The sequence below is a fragment of the Zonotrichia albicollis genome, chromosome 2, assembly GCF_047830755.1.
Source record: "Zonotrichia albicollis isolate bZonAlb1 chromosome 2, bZonAlb1.hap1, whole genome shotgun sequence".
NCBI lineage: Eukaryota > Metazoa > Chordata > Aves > Passeriformes > Passerellidae > Zonotrichia > Zonotrichia albicollis.
In genome coordinates, this window is record NC_133820.1 from 77,574,831 (window position 1) to 77,590,279 (window position 15,449).

A 15,449-nucleotide genomic window follows, 5' to 3' on the forward strand; every position below is an offset into this window, starting at 1 on the left:
CCTGGAGATATTAAAAAAATAAGTAGAAGTGGCACTTTGAGATGGTTTAGGGAGTATGGTGTTATTTATTCAAAGGCAGGAGTTCATCTTGGAGGTCATTTTCAACCGTAATGATTCTGTGACTTTAGCCTATTGCTTCAGCATGCCCTCTAAATAGCAGCCTTGTTCTCGAACATATCAATCACCTGCTCCTGCCAGTTTGACGACATCTGCAAACCTGCTGAGAGAGAATTCCATCCTATCAGCTAACAATTACTGAAGTTGCTAGACAGTGCTGGACCCCAAAATTATCCTTGAGGAACTTCACTATTTGTTGGTCACCAGCTGGACTTTTTACTACACACCACAGATCTCTGGGCCTCTCTGTCCAGTCAGCTTTCCATCCATCTCATTGTCTGTTTATCCATATGTCACCAATGTGGTGGTGAAGAGGTCAAAATGGTCAAAACAAAGTACAATTTGAAGTTAAAAAAAACTGTTATCTGATCAGTATCTATTGAGCAGCATGTGGTCAGCTATGCTAAACAGTAGAAAGAAACCTAAAGACCCTGTACATATATGATGTTAATCAGCCAGGGCAAGGTTCTGCCAGGACAGGGTTAATTGTTGCAGCAGCCAAGAGGAGGGGTAGCAAGGACCTATAGGTTAGTCTATACCACCTCATACCATTTTCCAGGGACTTGGGAAAAGCTCCCTCCCAGGACAGCTAGTGTGGCAGATGAAGCAGTTGAGTATTGGTGTGGGGGAAACCCATGGTGAACATGTGAATCATTTGCCTCCTTCTTGTACACTTCATTATTTGTACACTATTGTTGCTGCTAGTGTTCCTTTTCCTGTCTAATTGCTGTATCCCATAAATTGTTCTTATCTCAACCTATGATCTTTACCTTTTGTGCCTCCAGTTCTCCTCTCCAGTCCTGCTGCAGGGGGAGGGGGCGAGAGAAGGGGGAGGGAGTGAGCAGTGCATGGTTTGGAGTGATTTAGTGGGAACACTAAATTGAGGAACACTACTCCTTCCCAAGACTCTAAAGAACTATTATTTTTTAAAATTACAATACTAGAGAGTTTTCCTGACTCATTTATTATCTGACTTCAGTTAAAGCTATACTAAAACTAACACTGAAATAAACTCTGATGTCTGAATGTACAACGATAACTAATTAATGACTGTTATGACCATTTATCAATATATCAATAATATTTTTCTTAATTTGAATATGGAATAACATTACAATATTTCAATATGCTTCAGGATAAAATGTTGTCAATAGAAAAGTTTTACATATCACTCCTGCCTCACTCCAGCCCAACAGGTTTTTCTTCACCTGTTGTGAAATTTTGTAACCTAGATAATAAACATAACTAATAAAATGATCACTGAAGCTCTTCGACATAAAAGATCATTAAAAATTTGCATAAGGCATTCACTTCAACTAAATGAAATGGCTTCTCCATCTGCAGTACAATCAGAATTCTCAGTAAATTAAAGAGCCCATATAGAGTCAGCACATGTCACTGAGATACGTGCTCCTAATTAAGACTGAATAATGTTTTGTTGTGCTGGGACTAATGACCCTTGCAGTGCAAAGCACAGAACTGCATTCTGAGAAGCTAAACACCTCTTACCACTTCATTCAAAGGCACTTGCAAGCCTTCTGCATCTCCCAGGCTTGGAACTGTAACATATGTTAGGGTTGTTTATATTGCTAACATTATGAGTGGGTTATAGACACATCAATCACTTTATTCATTCATGTTCTTCTGGTCAAGGAATTTTTACTTATGGCCATTCTTCTTCTCAGTGTATCAAAATAATTTGAAGATTTTACAAGTTTATGCTTAGCAATTCATTTTGAAATATGGTGAAATAAAAATAGGGAAGAAACTCTATCATTTCAACTCTTAAACTGCAGTTTCAAGAAGCAAAATGATCACTGAGGTTTAAGTGAGGTTTCCTAAGAGGTGAAGCACTGAGAGATTAAATAGCTGTATCTATGAGGTATTTCAATTTTCTGTTTGAAGCAATCAGGTTTAAGTAAAATGGCATGATAATGAGATGAAAAATCTGGTACTGTATCTGTAAGGTAACACTCTCAGTTTCTAAACATTACCTGTACATTGTAACCCAAGCAGAACCATGGCCTTTACTGGGAGAAAGAAAGCATTTGTATTCAAAACCATACCCCATATAAGTATTTTTCAAAATAATTTTCCAGGCTTTAAAACCAAACTGCAATTATCTTTTTAGGGAAAAATATGACATACTTTTCCTCTTTCAATATTTACCAATGCACCAAAGTAGTACCTGTAAGAAGGGCTTATGGTACATTAAAGCCACAGAGTCTATTAATCTAGTATGGTCTATTACAAACCTTCACCAATAAACAAGCAATGATTCAAATTAGAGCATATTTGAAAGCATTTTCTACTCTAAAAATAATTGCATCACAATGAGATGGCCATCACAATTTCAAATTACACTTCACTCTGTTTTCTAGAGACAGATAAGTCCATACAGTATGACTGAAATTTCTGATTATTATGACAAGCTGATAAATTGCAGACTAGAGGTTCGCTTCCCTATATATGAAGCCCCTTATAACTAGACAAAAGAACTGTCACTAAAAATGCTTGCTTGAAAAAATCATTTGCTTCAGCTCATTAATATGTTTAATTTTGCTGCTTTTACTTTTTTTTTTAAAGACATCCCACATGCATTTCATTCTACAATCATCTAACTTAACTCTGGCAATAAACTAGGAATTCAAACTTATCAGACATATGGTTCTGCAGATTGAAAGCTTTCAGAAGCTGACAAGCTAGTAACAACCCAGATTGCAATTAAGAAGTTTAGAAGCCTTAAATCAAGAGACTTGGATATTTGTGCTGCCATTTAAATTAGCAGATCCATTAAAAATAATTTAAAAATATAAAATATCACACCATAAAACACTGGTACGGCATCTTCATACCTCAGAAATAAAACAAATTATATTAAATCTGATGTGCCTAAAAAAGAAACCAATGACAATTTACATTTTTTCTCTTATTAACTTCTACCTTGTAAAGCTTTCATTTAAAATGTTGCAATCCAAGTTCCATTTCTGAAAAGTACAGGGAACACAAACACAGAAATCTCCAACATTCATTGTTCACCAAATTTTTATGACATCTACCTTCCTCTTTTCTTCCACAAATCTCATATTTTGCTATATGGCAAATGTATTTTCTAGGATTTTTCAAATGTTATCTGGTTTTCCTTCACTGCATTTCTTATCTTCATTTCCTCACTTTCTCCCCTCTTCTATGATCACATTTGCTCTTCCTTGCTTAGATTTTGCATTACAAATTATTAATTTTATATTTGACACTTAAGTCTAAATATCCCAGTAGACACCAGGGACGTTATACCTCTGCTCATGGAAAGGTATATATAACTTTATAGTTAACAAATTTTATTTGTATAGATGGGACATAACTGCAAGTCCTATGCAAATAAAATTTGTATTCTTTGTTTTCACAGATTTCGTGGTTAGGGAAATAAAAGTTATTCAATGTGACAAAAAAACGTGTCTGAAATTATATATCTCCAGTCAACAGGATTCTTAAATTAATTGGTCCAGTCTTCAGAAGCTTTTTCTTCTTAAGTACAAAGAAGTTCATGAGCTCAAATATCTTGTCCTCTTAACATGTTATGTGAAAGCACAAAGTAACTTATATAACAACAGTGAAATTTAGAACTTATATCAAGTCTGAGACTAGGCAAGTAGATTTCTTTGAAAAATGAGGACTAAAATATTTATGGAGACTCAATGAAGCAAAATATTTCTTGAAAATATATTGATTTTCATTAGAATGCTCTTGTGAAGACAATTGTGACTTTCTACTTAAAAGTAATTGGTGGAAAAAAGTTTTATAACATTTGTCAGATATAATGCAGGCGGAGAGCTATTGTTTTATTACTTGTTTTCTTCAAATGAATAAATGAATATTTAATTTCAACTATGTAATTAGCTAAGAAGCAAAATTATTCAAATATTAGATTTAACTTGAGTCATATCTCACAATTATTACACAATAATAAAAAACATGCCTATAAAACTATTTTTGCAAGATTATTTGGAAAACTTTGTCTTGTTCCCCATTCCTACACCAGTATAGAACTATTGTTTCTTTCAGATTTTTGTCTCAAGCAAACAACTGCACGAGATTCCAGAGTTAAGGCAGTTCCTTCCCATTCATGACAAGCTTTTGCAATAACACTATGGAAGAAGATTCACAGAGCAAAAATTTGAGATACACCACTTTGAACTCCTTTTAAGAGCACCTAAAAAGCTTTAAAGAAAGGACCTTGACATTCTCTGGAATGCGAGAGAACTATTTTCCATCCTTTTTTTAGCAAGCACTTCCGCTCAAGTCCTCTGCATAAGATTGGAGGAGTTTGTTAACAAACTCCCTCTTGTCCTGCTTTCTGTTTGCCCTCATCACAGTCTCTACTACTGTCCTGAAGTCTGAAGGAAAAAATAATTCTTTCTGCCACCTCAGAGACTATGCATCTGCTCTTTGCCTGTGCTCCTCACTTTCCTCCCCTTTCTTCATATTCCCAGTCTCTGGTTTTCCTCTATCACACCCCTCAGAGTATCTTCCTTGAACGTGTGAGTTTTCCCTGGTTATGTATCCATGCAGAAGAACTAATCACTTTTCTCTTGTGTAGATTCTCTTTGATTGAAAGTGCTGTACTGAAAATAGGCAATAAGGCACTTCTTCCCCACTCAGAACTGGTCTTCCACACATGTTAACACAAAACAGTAAGTCAATTAGATGGGAGCTGACTCACACTCAAATGAAGTAACACAAAGCCTGTGAAAATATCACACACTATGAAGCTTATCTTTTAGGGTTATGTTTACACTGGGTCAGAAAAAAATATTGTCATTTCATGGTGATTATCAGTTTTCCTTACAAAGAGAAAGAATGACTTGAGCATGCTTGCAAATGCCCTTGAAGATAAATCAGAGCTTGCTTATTAATTACAACTGACTTCCTTTATGATCTGCCATTTTTTTGTGATTTCCCCATTACACATAATTGAGATTTTAGACCTCAGCATAAACTATTAATAAACCGTATACCTAATATCTGAGACACGGCACTGATCTTTGTGAACTTTGTGATACATTAGATATGTATTAGTCACAAGTCTTCAAATGAACTATAATGAGTAATTTATTTCACCCAAAAACATTTCAATAAGTCCTTTTAAAGAATCATAAAGAGTTAAAAAAATTTTAAAATCAATTTTTTCTCTTTTTTTCCCATGTTCATATAACAAAACAAACTGAAAATATAAAAGTAATACATAAATCTAAGAAATATATTGATAAAAAGGCTGGATTTTTTCAAAAACACATCTGTTCACTCCTAATAAAATTTCATTCAAAAGCAGATAATATGAATTCTTCTCTAACAGCTTACTTCTGACATACCAAGGTTTACCTGACTAGCTTGGACCTGTAATACAGAGAAATCACCGAACTTGCTCCAGAAGTGTAACATGGATATAACTACCTGAACTGTAGTGGTAAAAAAACGCAGTTAAACCTGTGAATTGTAATGTGTTATTAGTTATAGAAAAGAGTATATAAAATAAGGATATAAATGCTAAACAAGAGAAAGAGATTCATTGAAATGTGCTCTATTACATCAATAATAATTTCAGTAGAGACCTAAAGGGACCATTATTTCTCCTAAATTATATATAATCTACTCTTTATGTAAGCTTAATTTAATGAGCCAGATGTTTTTAATCTTGTCAAACTATGAAAAATCAAATGGCTACCAATATAATTTATTTTCTGAATAAGTAGTATATTTCTGCTTCATTATTTCTGATTAAATTTTGACATTAATTCCATATCTGTTCTGTCAGAAGAAACTAGAAAAATATTAAATATTAGCAGATAAAATTTCTTATTTATAGAAGTTCCTTTCTTAATCTACTTCACAGATGACTAAAAGGATGACTAAAATTCTTGACAAAAAACTCCAAGCCAACTACCCAACAAAACTTTCCTTCATAGTGTTCCCATGCAGAACAATGACAATTACAAAGCTTCCCTAAAGCTAAACTAAAGCGAATAAGGAGCATTATAATGATTTACATACACTTTACTATTATCACCTCTATGAGAGCATGCATCTAAATAAGTTATATACCATTCTGACCCAGCAAACAGTGCAGCCATCATAGAAGGCCAAATGTCATAACTTCACTGAAGTTCTTAGGAAACACCACTATAATGGTTTTCACTTATGATATGAAGTTCCATAGAAATACCAAATATAATGCAGAATAATTTCAATCCAATACCTAACACTGTATCTTTACTTGTAGAGGATATATAGGACTCACAAGATTCGAATTTAGATATTCCAAAACTGCCTTACCATGGTGTAGTTGTGAGCCACCTTCATAAGCTCTGTGCACCCTTGTGCATCAGCAAACGCTCGTATTCCCAAGCAGTTGGATGGGTGCAAAAGCTTCATTAGAAAATGGCAGCAAACCTCCACTACTTGGGGGAGCTGGAGAAGGCAGGCAGCTGCCAGAAGGTTTTCAATGGTGTCTTCTTTTAATTCCAGGCAGCCTTAAAAAGAAATATTGATAACAAATTCAAACTTATTTACTTAGTATTTACAAAACATACAGTATTGAAATGCATTTTTATAAATAATTGTAGCTCTATATAAATAACTCTAGAGAAAAAGTGAAGAAAAGAAGGATTAATCTCCCTGTCTGAACACCCCAGATACCTGGAAATTACAGTATTAGAAATATTGCTTTTTAAACTACTATTAATTCAACTATATAACAGGCATAAAAAGACTGTACTGTATCAAATGGAATAGAAGACTTGGAATATCTCGATATCAGGCAGGCTGTGAATGCTTTTTTACTGGGTTTCTTTTCTTATTTTTATTGAAATTCATATTAAAACTTGTGTTATCTTCAGTGGCACAGAGCAAACCTCACAGCCATATACTTCCCTGGAAAGAATGAAATAACTGCCTAGTATAGTATGAATGAACCCATAAATGCATCTTCAAAACAAGGCTTAAAAATCTTAAAACATTGTGTTGCTTATTCATAATGTGACTTCAGGATTAATGCTATCTGAGCAACATATGGCAGGCTTCTCGTAATGCATAGTTCCTCTAAAATAATTTATATTGGGGAAAAGAACCATTAATTAATACTTACATTGCACTTAATTCTGTAATTTCATAAGTCATTATCTTTACCTTGCAGACTGACACACTTTTTAATAAATAAATGTGAAATAGAATAAAATAAACTGTAAAAAGAATTTATTTTAGGCTGGAATAAGTAATTCATGTTATAATGCTCCCCCAAACATAATAGTAAATTTTATTTTTACATTAGAATCTTATAAATCTCTTACATTAATAACTTAAAAATCTTCAAACTAACAATTACAAAGATATTTTGGATAACTGAAAAAAAAAGAATAGGAAAATAAAATATGCAAATTTAATACAAATTGTCAAAAAATACTTCTGATTGTATAGTACTGTGCTCAGAGAATATAGTTTCTGACTATTAGAGGATTAAGTGCATATTGATCTTTCTCTTAAACGTATTATATTTAACACCTAGATAAACTCACTCTTTTTCCCACAAAAGCTTTGTATTTGCAGTTACATAAAAAAAAATCTAAAAATCTTAATAATTCCATTGCATGGTGCTAAGGAGTTCTAAAATCCTCAATTTCACAACAGTATGCCATTGGAAAGAGAAGATGCTTTATATTGCAATACCAAACCCAAAATAAAGTAACATTAGCTCTGCACATCTGATCTTTTCTCCTTTCACTATATCTGGAGCTTTTAATACAAGAGGGAAACTGTGAAGTTATACTTTACTAGACTTAGTTATAATACATCCTTTTGCAAAGGTCAGAGCATCAGGTCAAGCACACAGCCAAATTTCAGTGGGTTTCCTCTCCTTATTTTTATTCTTTTTTTAATGTCTCATGAGGGGCTTTTTTATGTCATCTAACCTTTTCTCACAATTTCTGTACACCCCATCTTTATGCAGTGTGGTCAGAAGGCACACTCAGCAGCAGATCCTTGGCTGACCCACATATTCATCAATGGCACTCTCACATTTGCTGCATGCCTGCAGGTAATGGCTGGCTCAACACAAAATCCTGGAAGACACTTCCACTGTGTAAAGTGGAGGCATTCAAAAGATAGTTGTTTTCAGGTTAAAACTTACCATCCTGGTAACAGAAGTGAAAAAAGTAAAAATGTGTAAAGCACCTTTGAAAATTGGATGAACTGAGAAATGAAACAAAACAAAAAAAAAAAAAAAGGAATTATAAATCTCCTTTTCTTACATGCTATTTCTTTTTCAACAATGAGCTCAAAAAAGTCTCTGGCCCTACAAAATTATAGAATGAATCACTTTCAATATCCTAACATTAGGAGGAAAGGTAACACCCTCATGGTTTGGCCTTTTTATCACTAAAGGCAGCTACCCTTAGGAGAAGAACCCAAAGGAATCAGTTGAAACACATCAATCTATTTGTTTTCAAATTGAGATATTTTCTGTTCCCTTTAAGGTACACTAGTCCTGGTACAGCATTAGTTGGGAAACAGTAGGATTAAACTAAGTATAAATCAATAAAACATATTATCTGGTTTATGAATAACTTATTTATGTATTTCTTTATGTAACTAACATGGAAATTTTGAAGAAGATTATTCACATTTGTATAGAAGAGTGTGAACACATTTCTGCTTTACACTTTAACAGAGGAAGTAAACATGCAACCACTTCTGGGATATCTAGAGATAAGAATATGTTATAGCTTTACTTATTTTTAACTAAATTCAGAAATACTAATTTACTACTTAATATATCTATGATAAAAGCTAGAAAAATACACTCATTATGAGTTAAAAAGTTTTTTTTTCTTCATTCTTTTAGCTTCAATGATAGATAGGTTTTTAATCCATCTAAATGTCTTCTAAATCTTATCTTCTTTTTTAAACATCAAGACACCTTCATAAATTTGTTCACAGGGTCTGTATTCCCTTTTTCAGAAGAGTGCTGTGACATTTTATGCAAATTCCTCGGGGATATCAAGTGTTTAGCATGGTCAGAGTTTGAAAAAAGAAAGCTGTTAAGGGGCTTTGTATATAAAATATGAAATCTTCACACAGTTTCATATTGGCAATTAGAAGATCCAAGCATCTATTTAAAAATGTTTAATGGGCTTCTTCAATTCACCTCCCCCTCATATTTTTATGCACTAAAAGCTTGCACAAGTGCCTTAGTCTGAGAAAAACAAATTAACTAGAGCTTAAAATCTCCTTTTGTATTACATTAATTAAGATAAAAAAATATGAGGAAAAAACAATCAAAAGAGCTGTAATGAATTCTAATTGTTATTCAAAACTATAGCTGTATTTGTGAAAAATTTTATGTGCATTGCTTATGCAGAAATTAAAATGCCTGTCTTTATCATGCATTCTTATAACGACTACATAAATTTTATTACCCCATTACCAAATGTGAAGCAGAGATAAAATAAGAATTCTCTGATATTCTTCTTCTGTTACTAGACCTTTTCCCAAGTTCAGGGACAGTTATGTCTTGGAGTTGGTTTGTGAGGTTTTGTTTGTTGTTGGTTTTTGTTTTGTTGTTGTTGTTTTGGGGGTTCTGTTTGGTTTTTTTGTTTGTTTGTTTTGGGTTGGTTTCTTTTTCTCTTTTATTCTCTCTCCTACACTATTGACTATACTGTACAATTATTTTGGTTTACAGGGAATCACTGCACCTTTGCCCACCTTTGTCTGATGTTAAATAAGGTGAGTTTATATAATAGGAACAGCCTCCCACAAGTATTGACCAACAGATTGGACCTGTGGCAGGACAACTCAGTAGGTACAGGTCATTTGCTCTGTGTATAACCAATGAATTTTAACCTAAATTTGTAACACATCATAATATCATTTTACATCATGTTCACAGAAGTTTTTTTTCTCCTTTGTAATTACACACTTACCCACAAGACTCCTCAACATTCTTAAGAGTGTTGTGTGTACAAGGGAAATCATGGGAAGTGTCAAGGAATAAGAAACAAAGGCTAAAACCAATTCCTTGAAATAAGGTATTTATCTTAACCTTTCTATTTCATGTGTCTTGACCAGTTGTGTGGAACTTTTGAAATGTTGTTGAGTGAAATTATTTCTGGAGGGTAATCTGTTTTAGGAGGCTGATCCATTTTTAAAATTTTAAAAAAATATATATTTTTTAAAAGGCAGTAAATGGTATCAAGATAATATTCATTCATCTTATGCATAGTAGATTAACTGACTACAATAAGAAATTGGTTTCTTGAAAAATCATCTAATTCAATTGAAGACTTGAAAAACCTTATTTAAAAGGTGCTATGCCTCACACACTGCTATAACAAACCTTTCTGCCATTGCTTACCTTAATCATTCCAATTCTTTGGTACTCTGAGGTAACCACCTGACCTAATCACCCAAGATCTCCTTTTACAGTTCACGGAGAAAAATAGGAAGCCTTAGAGCAGTTTTCACCTGCTCTGTTTCAGTCACGTACTGCAGAATGAGATGAATCACTCCCTGAATGGCTATTTCTTGATTTCAGATACAAAATGAGCACCTTCATTTAAGTTACTGAGACACTTCTGATATTCATATTTGTTGACATGAATTCAGTTCCTCTACTCCCAAACACAGCACTGGAATCATTAGAGCCATCAGGTTTCAGATGATTAAATACTCTTTGGGTTCAATTCTTATGATCACTTCCCTCTGTTATGGTCAATTTCTGGTAGTGACATAGTGTGTAAAATCATCTCTTATGTCTATCCACGAGCACCACTCAATGAAGAATGCTATAAAAAGTATCGTCTGTGTAGCAGAACATCTTTTAGTCTCCAGTTTGACCTATGCCTCAAAAGACAAATTCTACGTTGTATTGTCTTCCATACTTATTATAAAGGTGAAGATGTTTTCAGAAAAGAGAACAGAACACAATATGTTCACTTAGCAAAAGTTTCTTCTGATCAAATTGTGTTTCATTTTTTATTAATTATTTGCTGCAGACCACATTCATCATGTACTTGAGGAAGAAGTCACTTTATGGCTAATTGTGCTTATTTAGAATCACAGAATAGTTTGGGTTGGAAGGGACCATAAAGATCATCTATGGGACAACAAATGGGGGACAGAACAGAGAGCACAGAGGAGCTCATGGAATGGGTTGTTCTGGCTTTGGTGAGATACAGACCCTGGGAAATGAAATCATAGATATTAAAAAAGAACTGGGAAAAGAACTGTATATGTAACTACCAAGGTGTTTGAAATTATGTTGTTTTGTAAGGCTGCCAAGTAACGTGAACAATTGGCTATATGCAGCTAGTGGGAAATTTTTGCTCAAAGCTGTGGCTGCCTGGAGCTGTAACAGTATAAAACTGCCCTGTGAGAACAATACTGCAACTTCAATAAACAACTTCAGCGACTTCAACTCCAACTTCTTTTTGCTTGGGCTTTGACTTCTTGCTTGGCCTACTTTTTGCACCCCTCCTTTGAAGCCCCGTCCCTCAGTCACACAGCATTCATCTACTTTCAGCTTTCCTGCCATGGGCAGGGACATGTCCCACTAGACCAGGTTTCCCCAATCCAACCTGGCCTTGAACACTTCCATGGTGGGGCATCTCCAGCTTCTCGGGGCAACTTGCTGCAGTATCACACCACCCTCACAGTGAAGAATTTCTTCCTCTTATCTAATTGAAACCTAATGTACTTCAGTTTGAAGCCTTTTTTCTGTCTCTATGTGCTCTTATATATATATATCCCCATTCCACCTCTCTTGTAGGCTCACTTCATTTAAATATAATTATGTATGAAATAATTTCATACGTTATTTCGGAGATATAAATATGCAGCTTGTAAAAAATGAAAAAAACACCATCACAGTAATATCAGAATTCTTATAAATTAAATAGAGTCACTCTTTTAAAATACTGTACAATTATTTGCACCCTAATGTAATATCTTTTGAGTGAGTGGACTAAACTGGCCTAATCATGTGACCTTCATCAGTACTGCCAGTCCTCTTTACTTAAATAGCATGGAAGATTACACTATTGCAGAGTGATAAGGAAATGCTAGTAACAAATTGAAATCCTCTTGAGCAGGAAACTTCTTGCAAATGTCCGGCTAAAGATCAGAAAACTATATTAACCAAAATCATCTACAACACGTTACCTTTTCATCTCCTGTTCTGAAAAAAACCCCTCAAAGCTACAAACCAAAACACCTCTGCTGTATAACTGAAATGTCGAGTATTAAAGAAAATTTGTCCACTGACTCGTACAGATCAGCTTTTTAGAGAGAGACATTAAAATGTTATTTTCTCCTTATGCCATTCACGTGCCTTAGCTCATTTTATACACTTGAACTTAGTCACCTGTAAGATGTATATACAAATAACAGGACTAAAAGCAGCAAATCATTTTAGCTGTGAGCCTCATCTTAATAAAACATTTTTATCAACTGTGAAGAAAGATATTTTAGCACTCTGAGATAGAAGATATGTTTTTCCATTAGTTATAGAAAAATTGTCAAAATATGAACATAATTCTTGGGATTAAATGCTAAATATTACTGGTTTGTACTTGCACAGAGGACCATTATGTTAGCAATTTTTTCACCAGTTATTCAGCTAATATAAAGGCATTGCATTTGGAATTAAGTACATAAATATGGAATTATGTACATAAATAGAGGAAAAAAACCTCACAGTTTAAAACAAGAAAAAAATAAGCCTAGATAAAAGTTACCTCAAAAAATACATAAATATAAACAGCACTTACTAATTAAATTTCAAACAGCACAAATTTTGCACTCATTCAAAAAATAAGCTGGGAAATGACAAGAATTATTTCAAAAACTCATTTAATCTATAAGGCCTTAGTTTCTCTTAACTGCTTTTAGACGATGGACTTCAGTACTTATGTTTGTCCAGACTGTATGTTCTGCTCATCATGCTGCACACATCAAAAGGCACTCCAGGAATTTATGTTTGAAAACAAAAGCAAACTTCAGCTTGAGAAGGGAGGGAAGTTTCATTCCACAAGACTTGTACCAAATATTGAGTACTTCTTGGAGAGGTACAACCTTTCTATTACACTGAACATGATCAAATTTAGCCTCTGGTGGGAATAACAAAAAAAAAAAAAAAATAGAAAAAAGAAAAAAAATGTCTCAAGGACGAAGGAGCTCAGCTCTCAGATTTGAAGGAGCAGTATTTTATTCTCCATACCTGATGCTAGCTCAGAAGCAGGAGCACTCACCTCTGCCAGACAAGCTTCTTAACTTCTCAGGCAATGATTTGGCAGCTTGTGCTACAGCACAGAGCAGCTCAAATCCATGCTTAGAGAACAAAAAGTTACAGAAATGGAGGCATCAATTGCCAAGAACAGATTTTTGTTTATGAGTCCACCTTACAGCCTAATGAAATCTACTTTTCTTTGGGCTGGCTTGCACTGCTGGAAGATGTGAGCACTCCAGTCACATCCTGTTCTGAGGCTACATTTCATCCCAGCTGCTGTCAGATGGGCACAGAGCAGAAAGGCAGTGAAGATGTTTTTCAATGCAGGAGCAGGAGTAAACACGTGAAAGGTCAGGACCTCTTTCACAAACTATCATTGCAATTTTTCTTTTGTTTTGGAGCTGGAGACACACAGCTGAGCTCAAGAGCATGGATATGGGTACACATGTCCAGTGTGGGAGTTCCAGAAAGAAACACAATAAAGAGGCAAACCATCCTACAGCAGCCTGTCCAATCACTTCACTGATGTCATTTAAATAACAGGCTGGCATGTGCCAGATGGCGGCATAGAGGGATGATACTCCATTCAAAGGAACTCTAACTTTCCAGCTGTGTCCTGTATTAATGTTCAGTATTTGTTTTAACCTCACTTTGGAGATTAAGAACTTTGAGCCTAGTGAGGGACAGCTTTAAAAATTCACCCTGAAGTGCACCCAGTTATCTGCTCTTCACCTCCATACTCTGCTTCCCTGTGTCTGCCTGAATTTATTTTTATTGACTTCTCTAGAATAACAGATTGCATCATAGTACAAGAAAACACAGTCACTATTCATCTCTCCATAATATTCTGGATAATTCTGAATATTTAAAATTTATGGATATCCAATTCAGAGCTCTTTCCTAAGCGATTATCATATACTTTGCCAAAAGAATGAGACAACAGCTGGTTCATGGTACATAATTGCCAATTCTGTCCGCTAATGAAGTATCCTGGGTAAAAGGAAGAATAACAATTCATTGGAGTGTAGTGTAGAGCTCCAGAAACGAGCAAGGACTTTGTGTTTCAGTGACAGGAATGGAAAATATCTGCTCCAGATGGAAACAAGATCCTCAGAGACTGGCTAAAAAAAAAAATAAATAAAATTGAGGAGGCAGTCAGTCTCTGCAGTTCCTTACGATAAATGGGTCTCTGAAGTTCTTTCCTACAGACCTGAGTTATGTGAAAGGCCACAGTTTGTTCTAGGATCAGAAAAATATTCTGTGAAGGAAGGTATTTTTATCCAAGCAGGCTGATATTCACAGAGGACAGGAGACAACGATCTGAACCTACAGTTACGTTGAGGAATTGTGAATGGTTTTTGCATAGTACACATGAACGGCATAGTTGAGAATTTAATCCAGGTGCATAAATAAGAATCTTATGCAGAACACTATATATGAAAATGTCAATCTGAAATGTAACTGGAGCAAAGTTATGAACTTCGAAGTGTAGTCAATGTGGAACATCCATGGACAAATAATCTGAATTATGGCTCTACAGATCATGCCATCACTACCACTTCCTAAACTGGAGCAACCCTGATAAAGAAGGCTTCTTTGGATAACTCTCTTTATTGACTCCTGAAAAGTATAACATGTATCATGACAAGTATCTGCTTCTAGAAGAGATTTTCACAGGGGACTCTCCATATCCAGAAGTTAAGTTTATTCAATATCTGTGAGCACCTAATATGATATGTGACCATTTTTCTGTACTCTCCATTACAAAACAGCTGATAAAATCCTTCAGATCAATTCATTTATTTTAATTTGTTCTTTTATCACTCATCCCAGAGTTCCTGGAACAAATGATCTCCCAGCTGAAATGAATGGAAATTAAAGGGCTTATTCTCTGCAAGTGCAAAGTCAACCATCAAATACATGGCAGAGAAAATGCAGTGGGACAGCAGCAGGAAATAGTCTCCTTCAAAAAGTGCTACTTAGACATGATCCACCTTCCCAGGGACCTCTAACATGGTACTACAGAACAAATAACTCTTGAATAAACTCAACGTGACAC

At 34.7% G+C, this 15,449-nt stretch overlaps 1 protein-coding gene across 1 annotated transcript in view; it reads right to left on the reverse strand.

The window, feature by feature from the left end:
• The window catches only part of KLHL1 (kelch like family member 1), a 197,316-nt gene that overhangs the window by 108,039 nt on the left and 73,828 nt on the right, over nt 1-15,449 (reverse strand). The window contains exon 4 of the mRNA XM_074535514.1: nt 6,448-6,644. Within this exon, the coding sequence (XP_074391615.1) occupies nt 6,448-6,644 (197 nt within the window). The remainder of the gene's footprint in view (nt 1-6,447; nt 6,645-15,449) is intronic.